At 36.8% G+C, this 17,910-nt stretch overlaps 1 protein-coding gene across 2 annotated transcripts; it reads right to left on the reverse strand.

The window, feature by feature from the left end:
• Nucleotides 1-265: 265 nt before the first annotated feature.
• Nucleotides 266-13,823, reverse strand: LOC135681219 (uncharacterized). 2 transcript variants are annotated; one of them, XM_065195558.2, is made up of 3 exons: nucleotides 13,637-13,823; nucleotides 2,448-2,929; nucleotides 266-918 (listed from the first exon to the last, which is right to left on the reverse strand). In XM_065195558.2, exons 2-3 carry the CDS (start codon nucleotides 2,919-2,921, stop codon nucleotides 403-405), a joined length of 990 nt encoding a protein of 329 aa, XP_065051630.2. In that variant the 5' UTR covers nucleotides 2,922-2,929; nucleotides 13,637-13,823; the 3' UTR covers nucleotides 266-402. The 2 variants fall into 2 exon arrangements, with proteins under 2 accessions (XP_065051630.2, XP_065051629.2); XM_065195557.2 differs by lacking the exon at nucleotides 13,637-13,823 and having other exon boundaries at nucleotides 2,448-3,062.
• Between the last annotated feature and the right edge of the window lie 4,087 nt (nucleotides 13,824-17,910).

Here is a 17,910-nt window from a genome sequence, read left to right on the forward strand (position 1 = left end):
TTTTTAGCATAGGAGGCCAAATAATATTTTACAACCGAGCCGCTCATTCTGAAGATGAACTTTAAACAATGTGCCACAAGACTCCTTTTTGAGTCTTTTTCCTTTCAAATTCATATAACCTTCACCATTGAGGCAAAAAATTTGAGACGGCAATTAATGACAAAAAATTGAAAAAAAAACTCAATAGTATGAACGAAACGTTCCTGGACAGCTTTACTTCGATCCAAGAAAAAATTAAAGAGCGTTGGAGTCAACATGCATGCGAATATAAATTTTAATGTGTTAATCATTTCCTTTGCAGCAATAGAGAGATAAAAGCTTCTAATGTTTTAAAAACATTGACAATAGCATCAATCATTTTAATCAATTAAGCTGCTAGTTTCAAGCAGATTGTGCAGCAGCCTACATGGACTGCTTAGCTGCCTTGAGCAAAGCTTTTGCAAGCGGATCTGAGGAGCTGATTTGCCAAGACATGCATCTGACACTGCCACCCATATGCGAAAGTCTTGATGTATCCACTGTGACAACACGCCTGTGTGTGTTCTTTTGCACAATGTCAAGGGCTATCTGGTCGTTATCCGCCTTGTTGAATTGAGGAACGTACACAGTGCTATCTGTGAGCAGGCTATTAACATAAGACCCTACAGAGGATGAAAACCCTCGCCAATTAGGACTCTTTGTTGGTTTTGATTTTCCATCATCCATGCAAGGTACCTTGACTATTGTAAGATCTGGGAAAATCTCCTCCACTGCTTCTTTCACCAACTTATAATACTTTGCATCGCAGTAGTCACCAATGGCCAAAACATTCGTGTCAATGAACGAAACTACTCCATCTGCGTGACCTGTTGTGTCACGTGGGTCTGGGATGATAGCTACTGTCATGTCCAAAGCAGCCTCAACCTCCTTCCTTAAAACCTTGAAGATAGAAACTCAGTCAGCAAATAACGAACTTGTCTTTTAAGGGTCCAATGTAAAATGAAGGTGAAACCACTTAAAGGTATTTAAAGATATCTATCATGATTTTGTAAAAAAATAAGATGAAAAAATGAATATAAGCAAAACAATTTTCATTTAGAAAATTTCCATAAAAGAGAAAAACAGTATTAAAAAAAGAAACTGGAAATTGCATCGGTTATCAAAATAGGGACACGATACGGCAAAGTATTTTAAACCCAGGGGCGTCGTGGCTCCTAGAAAAGGGCCGGGAGAAAATTATCATAAGGGGGCCCGCTCTTTTGTTTGGACATCTCCAATCACAAACCACAAGTCGCCAAAAATGGTACATATGTACCTGGAAACCATGAAGCTATGAAAAATTAAAAAGATGCCAATTTTTATAATATTACAGGTTCATTTGCTATATTTGTTTGAGGTGTATCCCCTTTTCTTTAACCATAATCTCCTTAAAACTGCTAGAAATGTGGAACAAATCCAATGCTGTAGTGCACACTTGATACAAACATAAACACGAAAGAGCACTTACGTGCACTGCGAGCGAAGCGAGCAGAAAATTTTTGCGGCCACGCCCTTTGAATTAGCTTGAAATACATTTCAGAAGGTTTTTGCAGTCGTTTACAACGTTTTACAACTTTTTAGGCATACTTTGTTGCATTTGGTTAAAATTAATTCCTTAAATTGAAAATCCTTGCTTTAAGAGGCCCCATAGAACTCGAGGCCCTGGGGCGGTTTGCCCCTCCTTGTCCCCTCTCGGTGGCCCTATTCATATTCCACGCATCACTTTAACAGGGGCCCACCGGCAAATTTCCCGGTGTCCCGCCTAGCCACAACTCCCCTGCTTAAACCATATTCAAAGTTAACCTGATCTTGATTTATAATATAACCATCAAATAAAAATTCATTACAAATGGAATTATTTTTGAGGTGTAAGGTTTTTAGATGTTTCAGTCTTTTCCCTATTTTCACAGAAAAATCTATATCCAACTATTTATAAAAAAGTCTTTGAGTATATAACATTATTTTAATTGATGTGGGTAAACTTGTTTGAGTTATGGAGGAAAATATTTTTTCAGCGAAGCAATTATATTTTATTAGTAGTAATGAATGTGTCCCCAATAAGTATAGTGTGCTAAATACAAAGTCACTGCAATAAATTAATAATAATAATAATAATAACAATAAATAATAATCAAAAAAGTAAAGTACGATATACTCTATACTTACATCCCTGATATGCTGATATATATATAGATATTCTAACGTGAAATACCTTGCTAGAGATTCAACATACAGTCCCAAACGGGAGGAGGGGGGGGGGGGGGGGTGGTAGTTAATGCAACAAATAACACGGGAAAATGGAAACAAGGCATAACTGCTGGAGCACCTGATCAAATACCTTGAGAAATTAAAATCATGTTCTGAGTAAAATATTCTACACATGTTTAAAGATGGTTCATAAAAACTGCCGCTAAATCTTAAAAACATACCGTTTCGTCCCGTTTTGGATTATCATAGTAGAATCTATCTGTAATTATGGCTTTATCCACACCATTGTCAACGACATTTCCACCGTCTAAAATGAGCCTGCTCTCTTTGGGAAATCCCCCGTACCGTGACAGCAATTTTCTGAACGAGTTGTCAACATAGCGTGCATCAGACCGACTAAGGTAATCAGACCCATAAATAAACTTGACTGGCTTGTATGGCGAAACAAGTCCGAAATCCCTCATCCAGAGATCGATTGACTCATCAACTGGCAGCACATATGCATCACCAAAATCAAAGCCACCATATGATCCATCGCTAGACATGAACTTTGACGGAAACAGTACCAAAACGTCGTCTTTATCAGAAGCAGCTGCTGCCAAATCTTTTACGAATTGTGCAATGTCGTCACGGCTCTTCTTGTAATATTTGTCTTCTGGAAGTGACACTACAATGAGCTGCTTCTCGGCTGCCATTTCATGGACTACAAAACATGATATTAGGGCGAAGCAGATCAGAATTTGCAAAGGCTGAAACATGGTAGCTGCAACTGGCGTTGTATCAACAGGAAACAGGATTTGCGGCTATCATTCAAGATACACTCGTGGGAAGTCCTGCTGAGAAGGTCATCACACTTATATTGGGTTGGGTTACAATGTGTTACCTAGTCAACGAATGTTGCTCGTAAGTATTGCCTATAGCTCGAAAAAGATTTATTCAGGGTCCAATATGCCAAGGGAAAATTTCTACCCTAAAATATGCTTTTGTCGTATACCAACGTGCCTGTTTGAAAAGCTGCAGCTTCGGTATAAAGGTAAATTAAAAACGAGTTAGTAATAACAACTTGTTGTGAAGTCAATATATTTCGCAGCCCAAGCCATCATGGGGGATTCCTACTCGTCCCAGTCTTCTTACGTTATATATTCACGCCCTATATTGTAAGGTTAAGTTTTGAAGTAGTGAAGTTACGATAAAGTCACGCTACAAACTTATGATGGGCTAACAAGTTACGTTTACGTTATAGTTGTTTATAGTCACGTTTTGTATATATTTAAAGATAAAATCAACGATATGGAGTTTCATTCACGTCTACGCTCTACCGAAGCTATGTTCAAAATACAACTCGTCTTGAAACGTGCTCACCGGCCAATGCAGCCAATCTATATCAAAACCTTTCTAAAAACGATGGGGTTATGGGGTAGTTCTTGAATTTATTTCATCCCTTCATAAGATGGAAACATCACTACATTGATGATATAAAAATCTCTAGGTTTAAAAAAGCTTGAAATCACAATCAACACAACACTATTGTGGGCGAGGGGCAAATCACTCCAAGAAAATCTCGTACACCTTTGGTGGAAATCCTATAGTTTTAACTGAAAACCCCTAGAAATCCCTTAGGGAAAATTTTAGGGAAAATCTCGTACGCTATTTGCAAGAGTGAATTGCCCCTCATTTAAGAGGGTACGAAACGAGATAACTGATATCTCTCAATGACCCCCGATGCTTATCAAAATTTTCAAAAAACCACGTCCCTATCGTCGAGCAAAGACATGCACAACACGTTTTACATCTCATATGAAAATAACACCTAAGTGAAAACCATTCAAAAACAGACCGAAAGAGAGATTAGCAAAAATATGAACTACTTTCTTGGATGTCCTTTTTTCTAGGGATAGGAAAAACTTTGTATGTAATACTTTAACTGAATTACGATCATTTTTAAATATCAGAATCACAAGGCAGCATACGTCAGGTATAAGGGTGTAGTTTATGAAAACACGGTATTGTTTCCAGGGCCTAAACTGGTGGGGCCAACAATGTGAAGGGCAGTTACAAAATAGGGGTAATTTAAATACTCTGTTACAAGGGCGTCGCGACCGGGGGTGTGTGTCACACCCCCCCCCCAATAGTATCTCAATAGGAATTTTGAGGTAAAATCCGCTCGGTTGAAGAAACGCTTTAGGTATTTTAGAGATCTTCATGTCATAAAATCAATTAAGGATCAAGCAAAGGTAGTTGCTCCGTTGGTTAAATATGATATTCCTTGATATGAATGAAGGTAAACAAACTAATGATTTGAATATTTGAAGATTTCTTCTTGGCACTAAATCGAAAAATCCAGGCCCTCTTTAGGTACCTAAAGTTTCTCGGTAGAAGCGTCAACTGCAATTCACTAAGAGCTCCAGATTTTTTTCAACATTCAAAAGGGATGCTAAGATGGAAAGTGGGATCTAAATTGACAACCAGTGCTGCTTGTTACCTAGCTTCAGAAGTAACTGACACCATGGTATTTCTCAAGACCACGGCGAAATTGTACCAATTGTTTTTATCTGCTGTTCAATTTGTTTGCAAAAAAAATTATTTTCAATAGGAGTAGGAGGATTGCTTTAGTGAAATTTGCTTAAAATAGTGTATTTTCCAGGGAGCTAGAAGCATCAAAATTCGAAAATTTCCTCCTCCTTCGGCGGCAACCATGGTGCCGCCTCGGGTGTTAACTACATCCTTTGCCCGTTCCGATATAAAGATTTGACAAAACTACTAGGAAAATTCCGTTATTATATACAGAGTTAGATTGACAAAATACATTGCAGAGGTTTGTGACAGCAACTAAAGGATTTCAGGCAAAATTATTTTGATCAGGTAAATTTGTAGTCCACAAACCCCCCCCCCCAACAAGGCTTGCCTCGCGACGGCCCTGCTCTCTTATCGGATAAAACAAAACCTGGCAGCATGAAACACCAAGCAAACCCGAAGAGCGAAAACTTTATCACAACATGAAAAACCCTAAAGGGATATAGGGTTGTTAACAATTAACACTCTGTTTTATTTTAGACATGCAACGACTTCCCTTTTTTATTACTTTAAGTGCCCGCGTTAGAAGTAGATGAGTAATGTAGCAGGGCATAAAGAGATTTTTGGTACAATGTCGTATGCATCCCGAAAAGACTGTGTACACTCTTTTTTGTAAGAACCAGTAAATTTAAGTTCAGGCTGACTGTTCTTAATTTTTTCGAAAATCTGAGGCTGGATTGTTCTTAATTTGTTCTTAAACTAAGAGGGTGTAAGCAGTGCTATTGCTAGCTTTTTCGCTCTAGGGTGGTGTTCAGCCCTCATTTGCCAACAAAGTGAGTGAAACAGCCTTCTGAATATTCACCAAAAAGGCACCCAAACATTGCAAAAAATCCTTGATTTTGAGAAAAAAGTTGTTCAAAATTGCATTTTGCAGAAGCTCAGCCTGAGCTTGTTCTTAATTTGTTCTTAACTTTTGACCAGTTTTGAGGCTCGTGTTCTTATAAAATTGTTCTCATAAAAAAGAGTGTACGTGCGGTACAAAAATTTCAAACCATAGACTTCCGAAGTGTGACGTCATCAAAGTTCCAAATTTAGAATTTAATTATTTTGACCATATAATCTGAAAGAATAGCATAAAATACCTATCAGTATGCAAAATCGCTTAGACATGTTCAAAATTGGGTTTGATATGGCCAAAGAATGATATGACCAAACATGGATTACTATTATTCTGGCCTACTCCATCAAGTTGTGCACCAAGACCGAACAACAGTGATTTGGTGGGAAAAGAGCCTATGTTGCCATATCTAAAGCAATTTGCAATACAAGCAACTGGTTTTGCACATTCAGAAGTATTTCAAAGTAATTTTTTGGGTTATATAGTCAAAATAGAAATTTTTTAAAATTATTAAAAAAACTACCTTTAAGCATGGCAAATTTTGAAAATACCGTCTTTTACATCAAAATTTTGCAAGCTTATATGTTTTCCCAGTGGGTAAAATTTGGAGATTTTAACCGGAAAAATATTTGATGAGCTTTAGTTTCATCAAAACTAAAGCAAAAACATTTCATAACCAAAAATCCTTTTGCGGTCTTAGGGTCTTGTTTTTTCCAGGATGGCTATGTTTCTGGAAGCTATGTGGCGAGAAGCTGTCAATTTTTTACAGTTTGCAAGTTGCTGAAAGGTACGCTGAGTGGAAAAATACGCGGAGTGGAAAAATACGCGGAGTGGAAAAATACGCGGAGTGGAAAAATACGCGGAGTGGAAAAATACGCGGAGTGGAAAAATACGCGGAGTGGAAAAATACGCGGAGTGGTAAAATACGCGGAGTTTTTCTCCAGATAATTGTTTTTATCTCCGTTATTTCGTTTGATTGTATTGATCGTTATATCGAAATCGTACTTGCAGCTGTAATTTCTCGTAAGATAGCTCCATCTTTAAGTCGGATCGCCTGCCCGGCCTCCGATAAAAATTTGGAAAGAGGAGGGCAAGGGAAAATTTAACATCCATAACAAAAAATCTTGAAAAAAGCTCTATCGTATGCAAAAGAGTGGGGGGACATGGCCCCACCGGCCCCCCTTCGTCGGAGGCCCTGCTGAGTAGATGTGATTAAGTCAAAAATTTGCTACCAGGAAACAGATAATTTGCTTCACGATAAAGGGAGCGATGTTCAATGGAAGATGTCCGATACGAGAGACACTAAATGAAGATACAGCTATAGGGCCACATTTTGTGTACTGGGACATACTGAAGTACAAAATCGATTTTTGACACAATGTTTCGGTCATAGGGTTACGTGGGTAGGGTTTGGGATGAATTTTAACACAAAACCTCCCATAAAGGTGACAATAAATGAAATAAACGATATTTTCTCTATAAATAGGCAATTTTGTCTAAACATTGTCTCCTGTGTATCAGTTCGTTATCTAATATCAAGGCTAACAATCTCTTTATTATATAGGCTTGATAGCACGCAAACAATATTATGCATTATGTTTCATATGTTATAGTTCACGCCAAGCATGAATAACATAAAATACATTAAATAAATGCCCCTAAAATATCTGAAAATTCAACAATCTTTTCTGACGTTAAGATGGACCAGCAAAATATTTAACAGAAATTTAAACAGGCTTCAATTTGCCTTAGGTGTTATTTCTTGTGGTCAGGGCTCATTAAAAATATTTTGTGCCTGCGAGCGGAAAGCTGAGTAAAAAATGCGCCTGCAAGTAAAATAGGGTGCAAAATATCGCCAGATATTGATAAATTGCGAATCTTCCTTTCTACTGAGTTCCATTCAGTACTGTTACACCAATTTAAATTAATGCCACCAAGTTTTTTCTTACCCAAATTTTCAAACGCTTTAAAATTCTTGTTTTTCACCAATGGAATTTCAAAAAAACAAACAACATTTTTCTTGATATTATTTTAGTTTTACTTTACATCCAATTAATATCAATTTCCAGTTTATGGTTTTCCTTCGTCATCAACAAATAAGATATCTAGCACATCTTTACTTTTTTCCCTTTCGCCCTCTACATCCAAGAAAGTTTACATCCATATGGGCTGAAATAATGCTTCTGCTTGCTCTTTATAATTTCCACCAATTATTTCTTTCTAACGTTCCAGCGGCTCCAATTGGACACCTCAATTTTCAACTCACGCTCGATCAGAATTTCTAATCCCCCCTCATTGTGATTGCCGATCAAAAATATTGCGAACCGTAAACGCTTTCAGTAAATATTCATCCATGAGTTTTAAGAAAAGAAATAAAAAGACGTGTAAATAGCACACGCAGGGTCTAAAATAAGCGTGGATCTGACTCACTTTGTGGAGTTGTAAATTAAAACTGTGGAGCTGTAATTGTAGAAAGTGTGAATTTTTAGATTGTGCATTTTCTTAAAAGTGCTGCATAAAATACTAATCAAAACGCCTGTGAATACCCAATCCCAGCCTTGTGTAAATTGCTACAAGAAATGAAAAATGGTCAATAAAAAGAATTAAGAAACTTCAAAACTGTAAGATTCAGTACATGTGAAGAAAAACCAATTGTGCTTTACAATATTGTCGTCAGTGGCGTCGCCAGGTCGAAAAAACTGGGGTGGACAAAAACAAGTTTTCTTGGCCACGCCATTCAGACACTTGGAAAAGTCTTTTCTTTATCTATTTCGAAATCTTTGGGCAAGCAACTTTCTCAAGCAGCTTTTTTCGTAACGGTGGCTATCGATCTTATCAGTCCAACTCCTCCCCCTACCCAAAGGTTCGTCGACGGATTTCGGGAAATTAGAAAATCGGCTTCTGGGAAAACTGGGGTGGACATTTCCACCCCAGTCCACCCGTGGGGACGCCATTGGTTGTCATGCTGTTTTGAAATAAGATGGACTCGGTGTACAGCTTCAACTTCACGACATCATCTCAAATTTTTTTGCTTTATGACTTACTTAAAAAAAAGACACCGAGCCTGAAGACCAAGACCGAGATTATGATTTCCTGTCCGTAATGAATTTTGGGGTGTATGTGATATCTTTCAGTAGATTTAAGAAAAATTTGCAAAGCAATTAAACTAAGGTGTTTTCAATTGGAGAAGCATAGGAAAGATTCCTCTCAAGGCTACAGCAGCTGAACGATGATAGGCTTCTCGGTGGTAGCTGGGAGGAACATTCAATTAGGCATATTGAATTACAGGGTATATTGTCCTTCCCAACTTTTTTGCAATGGTGGACTTGTGCATGGTGTCTGCGGTACAAACAAGATTGGGGCAAATATGATCCTTTCATACTACGCGAAAAGAGAATAAGAAGAGACAAGCACAATTTTTACATCAGAGAGAAGATATTATTTGCCATCCCTAACGTTTGCCACCTCGTTTTTAGTATCAAAAAATTTTTAAGAAAAAATTTGAATGACAAAGAATTTGATGGGCTGAATGCAAATAAAAACTTTCCATAAGCAAAAAACGACTTTTGAAAGCCTCACCCAGCTTTTGCCCCCGATAAAAATTTAGCAAGATTTCATTCAATCATGCATTGAAATTTGAGAAATAAATGACTAAGATCACAGAGATCTCAAACTTGTTCTCAGAGGAATTCTACCAGGCGAGACAATGGCACGGATTCTGGCAGCAAATCCTAATTCTGCCGATGTAGAGAGGCTGATTTCCATCTACACTTTTCAAATATACGAATATTGCAATGAATATGCTTGATCTCGCAAGTTTCAAGTTCCATGAACAGCTGCAAAGATTTGGCTTCAAGAAACCAAAAACACTAAAGTCTGTGAAGCAAGACTGACTTGAGAGGGTTTTTGAAGGTTAAAGGAAAGAAAAAATAACTTTGACAGAGATCCGAACAAACAATGTTAAAGGGTTTCCTTTAGATAACTTTTTGCTGACAAGTTAAGACATAACTATATGTTGATAATTTTCTTATTAACCTAATCAATATATTGTAAAGAATCAGCTTCTTATATATCGTTCATTTAAGATTTTGCCCAATATTTGCCACGTCCATTGTGCCAATCCCAGCAAGGTACCACGCCCTATTTTTATAAGAAAATGTGGATCTGTAAAAATTTCTTATTTTAGACCCTGAGCACACGACTCTTATCTGCATGTCTTTTTTATTTCACTTTTTATAAGCAAATCTCCCGAATAAGACATCTAGATAAAAAATTTAGGTGACATTTTACCTACCGACCAGCGATTTTACGAAGGATTTTGTGAACCAACTGACCCACAACCACCTAATGATGTATTTGGGGTGTCACAAGCTCACGCCCTCACAAGCTACGCCCTTAACTGGATGTAAAACTTGTAATTGCTGTGAGCGATATAAACTGATCAGTACACAAGATAGAAAATGAAGTGATCAATGGTAAAATACGCGGAGTGGAGTTTTGCAAAATAATAATTGCAAAAATTATTTTTAAATGGGGGCTTATTCGAGAAGGGGGGGTTATTCGAGCGTGGGGCTTATTCGAGGATTTACGGTATTGGTATTATCGATTTTATCAAATAAAGTCATCTTAAGTAAAGGAGGCTTTTCAATACTTTAAACACTTCACTTTAAACATTGGTTCTATCTACAAAATGTCTTTTCTAGGTGGCTAGCTTTAGCTTTTTATTTTCATCTCGTCAACAAGAGTTGTAAAATCTCTACATTACAAGGGCTTTTTCTCATTTTTCAAGGTAAAAATGTTAGCTGTAAAAGATTCTATTCCAATCAGGTTCCTCTGAAAATTTGTGTTGATGCATATCGTATGAATTTTTATCAGGGTGAATTCTTTAGAGGTGTACCTTGTAATTTTGCCCTACATGCCAACTCTGCATTTTAATTTCTTTCCCTTACTCCCACAAACGCATTAGTTGCTAGACACAATACTCGACACTTAAAGGAGCGCGAGTGGTGTGTCACTTTTTTCAAGAGGTTTCTAGGATTTTTTGCAGAATTTTTCAAAGATTTTTCTCGAAAACAAAATGGTTTTTGCCAAAGGTGTACGAGATTTTCGTGAAGTGATATGCCCCTCAAAGGCATATGTTATGTTCGGAAATAATTGTGAGTGGTCTCTTTTTTAGCAAGAAGAAATAGAAAGAAAGTGACTGATAGACAATGTGATATGCAAACTCGCGCAATTAGAGCAATGATTTTAGGTTAAAAAGACTTTATCCTTCGAAACTATATTTGACCTTTCAATTGATACCAAGAAAGATAAAGCATGATTGTAAATTAAAAAAGGTGAATAAAATTCGATTCAGAAAATTGCCTGCAGAAATTCGGAGCATGAACTTTTGTGCCTGCGAGTGCTGCTGGGGAGCTCGCGTAGATTAATGGGGTCTGCTTGTGCCCCTACAGCCGCAGCTTTCTATTGTGGATTGCGGTTATCGCCTTCTCTAGTTTCCTGAACTGTAGGAACAAAAAATGAGGAAGGCTTATTTTGTGAGCTTTTAGGTAGCAACTTTATAAAGCAAACTTTGAAAACTAGCATGTTCATTTTAAATTAATCTACAGCCATAATCCGTCCTTACTTCTTGAAGGCCACTTGAAAATTTTTAAATTTGAGATATATTTTGGTACAAATTTAAGAATTCCTAGTGGCCCATATAAAACATCACTGTGAGGTAAATTTTGCATTATCAGCAAAAGTTTTCAGGGTTCAGGGTTCAGGGCTCATGTTACTGGGAGCTGGGGCCATGCCCCCACCTTTTTGCGATCCAAATAGTTTCAAAGCTGCAATAAAAAGTGAAAGTAGCCCTGCCACCCATTTTTGTTAGCCCTGCCCCCCCCTCCACTTTCAAATATATGACATGGGCCCTGGGGTTAGCAGGCTCTGGGCATTGAGTCCCTAGCTGCAGCCCTGAGCTGTAGCATCAATTTGTGGAGAAGTTCAATTGAATAACCAGGTAGCTCTAATTCTTACCAGGCAGTTTGGCGGAAATTAAGTTTTTCGTCTTTTCAGGGTAAGCCAAGTGAATTTTTCTATTTCAGATGGGGAAACCCCCCTAAAACCATACAATTTCTGGCACTAGGCCTTCAGCTATGACATCATTCTTCGCCAAAAGAGTAGCTTGTTATGCTGATTCTCATAGTAATGTCATTCCAGTACCTTTTTTTGTGCTTCATGAATAACTTGGCACAACTGAACCCTTTAACCTGAACGAAATGTGTAATAACACCATAGTCAATAGAAAATTTTTTCTATTGACTATGATAACACTAAAGCTTCTTTATTATACTAATTTTTTTAAAGAAGGCACTAAGGCCTTGAAATAATGTCTTAATCATTTTCAATGTCACAAATAAAATGTTGCATAATTCTTTATGCTTTTCCCATTTCATTCACGATTGCTGAAACATGAAAGTTGAGTAATCTTGCACATCCTGTCGAAACTTTAGAACCACTAATAAATTTCAAAATCTCTTTCTATGGATAGTAATGCACATTAACTTTAGAAGACCAGTACCAGATGGAGCCAGGAGCAATGGATTACTGCCTGCACTTAACTGAAATCATTTGGCTTTAAACAATAAATGGGAAATGATTAACTTTCTTGTATGACAACATTTTTTATACATTGGGGAGTAGTTAATTCTAAAACACATATTAACATTAATAAAAAACAAACTAGATTTAAAAGGAAAAGCAAAATAGATTAACAAAAGTATGTTTTTAAGATACCTTGGGTAAGGGCATGACCTCTAACCTTTTATTAAAAGTTATTGACATAAGTAGTCAAGTATTGCTGTTGTTAAGAAAACATGTGATCATTTAGTTTTATGTTTTTGAAGTGGAGTAAAGATGAGTTTTACACATGTCAAGTTTTATGACCTTGTATTGAACCTGCCCATGGGGTTATGATATGATTGCACTTCTTTTGAAAATTAGATTGTATCTGCAGTAATCTCATTTGGACAAAAACAAGATTGTTTAAATTTATGACATTGGTAAGTTAGCTGTCATGTATTGAGAAAAATATTTTTATTCAAAGTAATGGAAGGAATTTTGATACTCAAAAGCGAATGTATTTTCATTCCTTTGTAATTGAATTTATTAAAGTAAACTTGGTGTCATCGCTAATGAGGAGTCTAAGGGCTGTGACGCCCACCTTGCAAAATCTTTTTGTTGAAAAATAGAGAGTTTTTTTGTCATGTACGGGTGCATATTTTGCAAACACTCAAACTTGTTGGCAAGTGGGACCTGAAAACCCCCTTGAATACAACAGGCCTGAGTAAATTACAACAAAGCCATCATGTATTAGAAATATATTCAAAAAAGTGCTGCAAAAATTAGGTTAAACTGGACTCAAGATTTTAATATTTTTTTCAAAAATGAATTATTCTTAAACTTCAACGCCTTTTACTGTATTTCAAAACACATTTCAGATAATTCTTCACTTTAACTTTTTTCTGACAGTTCAAACATTATAGAATCTTGGTTGGTATCTTAAATTTATTTCTTGCCCCCCCCATTTTTGAAGTATGTCCCTGATGTCCCTCATACTCACCTTGGTGGCCTCAGGTTTCATCAAAAGTACTAAACACAAACCTTGAAAAAACCAGTTAATTTTGTTTGCAGGTAGCCCCACCCCCTTTATCAAAACATTAGCAAACTGCATTCTTATGTTGAGATGGACCTTCATTTTGTTTCCAAATGCAACCAGGGAGCGCGGAGCATCATACAGATGGGGGTGGGGATAAAAAGTTTAAGGGGCGCTTCCACGGTTTCTGAATCCAACTCCCTTCTTTTGATTCTTCCATTCTTTTTCGAAAATGATTAGGCATTAAATTAATCATCATTGTTCGGTAATGCCTGATAAACTCGTATTTTACTTTCAAAGCTACCAGTTGTCAAATCACGACTAGAAGAGAAAGGCATAGGTACAGAAATGTAAGTACAAACCTTGTTCAATTCTGTTTTTAACGCCTTCAAATGCTGACTAGGCCCTTGTGCAAACAAATAATCTTGTAAAGACGAGAAATACAGGTATTACATGACTGCCGCAGTGTCCTATGGCACCTGTCACTTGTCATCACTGCTTCGTTGTTGCTTGTTCACAGTAGAGCCGTGCAGGAGCAGACAGCTAAAATTACCAGCATGGCTTCCTCAGGGGTTATTCTTTATAAGTACATCTTTTTTATAAGAAACTGGCTATAAGAGACGAGTACTGGACAGTCAGAAAAAATTAAGAAACTTAAGTACTCGAAGCAAAAAAATTAAGAAACTATTAAATCGTGATAAAACCGAGAACAACGAAATTTAATTTTGTAAAATCCAAGAACATGATTGGCCTAGAACTTGAGACACAAGGGTTAAAAATATACTTCCCACCGAGGGGCAATTGCAATTCACTCTTGCAAATAGCGTACGAGATTTTCTCTAAAACAAAAGGATTTCCGAGGATTTTCAGATAAAACAATAGGATTTTCACAAAAGGTGTACGAGATTTTCTTGGAGTGATTTGCCCCTCGCTTCCCACATCTAAATACAGCATCAGACAGAACGGAAACAAATCTCTTGACGTGATAAAAAAAGGTCACGAACATTTCATAAAATCATTCATGACATCATAATTAAAAAACTCTTTAGAAACAATGAGCATTGAAAGTTCCAGAACATTAAGATTCTGCTTCTGGTGGTTATGTTAAGGAATCTCCGAGTTTAGGGGGAGGGACTGGCTGCGCAATCAGATTGTTTATAAATTGTGCTAAATATTTTTAGTACGCGAGAATGTATGCTAGACATTGAAAACTAAACACACGAATTCAGAATTATTTAAAACATTTCCCACCTTCTAAACTTTCTCGTTGATTATGAAATTTCTATAAAACGGACACATGAAAATTATTTATGGGGCGGAGATTAAGATCTCTGGCCACTGATTTGTCCGCTCTGGTATGGGCACATAAAACATCGTCAGAAGCACATTCAAAAGTTTCGTCTTTGCTTATCAATCATGAAAAGAGTTTTTAAAATCCAAACTTTGCTTTTTCATATACATGCTGAACTTTAAATAAACGTATACCAATTAAATAAACCTTTTCATATACCAAGAATGAAGATTAGCTAAACTTTTTCATTTTCATTTGAAAATTTTGGAGATCTTTTGAACGAACAAAAAATGTAAGACAATTATTTTACACTGTACAGAAAATGTTGTGCTTAAACCAATATTAGCAATACATTCAAACTCAAGATCATGCTTGAGCAGTAAAATTGACTTTTCTATGAAAACACTACCAATATTTGAAGATCTTTCGGCAAAAAACGCATTCTATTTGAAAAGTAATCAAATATTGTCATGTTGGGTACGTTCTCGTTATTTTTGTTTTATGTTATATTCTGACATGCTATGTTTAACAATGATTTAACAAGTCATATGTTTTAGCAAACCAAACTAAGTACTATAGTCGTTATTCTGCGATATTGCATTGTCTTAGGAATGAAAATCATACGGGGAGGGGAGGCTACTTACCTCCTTTCTCTGCAGTTCTCTCCCCCCTCCCCCCTCGTCGATGGTCATGCATGACACAGGATAATGACTGTTGAAATGACTACAAGTGAAGGTATTACGGCGAGGCCCCTCTCTTAGCATATAGTGTTTGGAAAACGTTTCACGATTGTTACATTTCTGTGAGATTATTTTGGTCGTGTTTAGGTATCTTCAAGTCATTTAAGTTTTCATCAATGTTGTCTGAGCAACGTTCTGAGGTTAATCAAAGGTTTTTCCTCGTTAATAACGTCCATTCTAAAATCTCCATTAATCTCTATCGTTTTGCAGGCGACCTTATTCGAGGAAGCCTAAAGGGGGGGGGGGGGATAATTATAGAGATTTCTTGGAAGTCATCATACAAATAGATCGCTTCTGAAGCTTTTTAAATTTTGTTAGCTCAGTTTGAGTACTCAAACATGCTGAAGATCCATGTTATATTATCATGTAATGTAAAATATCATGTAAATGCTTTGTTCATTTCAGTTTTTTTCACTTTTTGAACAATGTGTGTTTTATAATTTACTTCAGCAATGAACTAAAAAAATGGCATATTAGGTTAAGAGCTTTTCGAGACTAGGGGCTATTTGACAATGATTACGTTTTTGGAGAGGGGTAGTTCGAGGGAGCTAATTTGATGTTACACTCAAAGAGTTTAATGATCATTCGATATCATTATGAAAATTTGTTATGTTTAATTTTCCTCTTCATGTACGGGTAGGTTGAGCGATTAGCGCTGGTGCACCAACGACCTGACACGCTTTCAATGATGTGGAACAGCCTCAAGACCTGTTGACTGATTTCTTGGCATTTTCTCTAAGGCTATGTTCACATTGCTCCGTATTCGTTATATCCGTTTTCATATCGACCCGCTTTACCTGTTCATACTTTTTTATCCGTTTTCATAGGAATCCGGAGCAATGTGAACGGGGCAATAATTTTGCCTTAAAACTTGTAATGTCCACAGGGAAACCAGAACAAGGGGGGTGCACGGGACACAAGTTTTCTCTATTTTGCAATTGTTTCGCCTTTTTAATGACGCTTTGCTCCCTTGCCCTACAGCTCTTCTGGTGTCTCTGATCGTAATATCTTTCATGAGTTAAAAGATTGCTGGCATAGTGGTGGCCAGTGTGGGTTCAGTTAGTAAAATCAGTTAGCTTGACTGCCCACATAATTGAAGCCTCAATTCGAAATAAGTCATTCATCTATCTAGTATTATGGATCGCTTTTGTTTTCTTTTAACAGGTCTGTCATCATAATCACTACAAGGAAAAAGAAAGAACCAAAAATTTTGGCTAAAATTTGACAATGACAGAGAGTTATATTTCCTCCGGCTTCGTGTCTTGGCACGTCTTGACATGATATGAGCCACTTTCGTTAGGATCAAATTCAGAGTTTTGAAAAACTGTTGAATATGCTCATAAGTACTGTGATAAATTTTTCAATCCCCTTTCTTATGAGGAAAAAACTTCACACAAATCAAAGCTCGAGACAAAACCTCGATAACACGATAACACGGCTTATGGTTTTGCTCTGATAAATCGTATGCTTGGGCAAAATATAAAATAACTTTTATTACACTTTTGAATTTTTGGTTATTAAAAGAAGATTTCATTTATATTCGATCGTTCATTTCTTTTTGCGTTGTTCCTGCCTATTGTCTACAAGTTTCCTACCAAGGATCGCATGATCAACGACATCACAATCATATGACCAGTGGTCAATGAATTGATATACCAGTCATTTGTACCAGACAGTGGACAAGCGACTACGGTGTGCATGTATCTCAATACAGATTGACTGAAAAACAGTGATTTGCTTGTGCTTGTGACCGAGAATTTGAAAGAAATGTAAGGACAGCAATAGCAATAAAATTAGATTGATCATCATGCTACCACCCATTGTTGCAACTGGGGCAACTCCTAATCGCCTGTGACAGTGTATGACACAAACACTAGTGCCAGTGAATTAGTTCAAGATATTACATATGGATTCCTAAAAGAACCCTTTCTAAAATCACAAAATTGCTTACTTAGTCACTAGGACCAAAATCCAAATATAAATGGCAATTTAAAATTTTTTAGGTCAACCAATTTGGAATAAAAAGGTTGGTACATCTACAGTCAGAGGATCATCTGCTTTTTGCTGGCTATTTGGACCTATTGCAACCAAATGATAATTGAAGACTTCTGCAATGTTTTCACAATTGTATGTTACACATGTGGGAAAGGTTCTCTTAGTAGCAACGCTATTCAAGACTTTCTTAATTGGCTTCAAAATTTCTTTAGGATTGCTGATGGTCTCATGGTGTGCATGGTCTTATTTTGTTATGTTGTTTGTTATGTTATATTGTTATATTATATTCTGCGTTGTTTTGTTATATTTTGCAATTCCTTACTCGAATAATCCCATTCCTGCACCCCTTCCCCCAAAACAATGTTGATAGATTAGAAAAATGCCATAGAAGTCGCAAAAAACTTACTTACTAATCCCCTACGTCGTTTTGTAGAAAACCAACATTGTTCAAAAGGGGGAAGGGGAATGGCTGAATTTGCCCTTGAAAACTGACATTAGTGTACCTAGACTTTTGGCAGGCATTTTAGAAGTCTTAACTGGTGCTTGCACTTTCAGTTGTTACTTTATTGCTTATTTTCTGCATTCAGGTCAGAATACATGTAGCCAATGC

Source organism: Rhopilema esculentum, chromosome 12 (assembly GCF_057945365.1).
Source record: "Rhopilema esculentum isolate cy_ngs chromosome 12, ASM5794536v1, whole genome shotgun sequence".
NCBI lineage: Eukaryota > Metazoa > Cnidaria > Scyphozoa > Rhizostomeae > Rhizostomatidae > Rhopilema > Rhopilema esculentum.

Excerpts from the sequence above, each read along its gene's own strand:
- LOC135681219 (XM_065195557.2), bottom strand. The coding sequence starts at position 2,984 with ATGTTTCAGCCTTTGCAAATTCTGATCTGCTTCGCCCTAATATCATGT. Across the intron at positions 919-2,447 it reads ATCCAAAACGGGACGAAACG|GTTTTAAGGAAGGAGGTTGA; the intron begins GTATGTTTTTAA and ends TCTATCTTCAAG.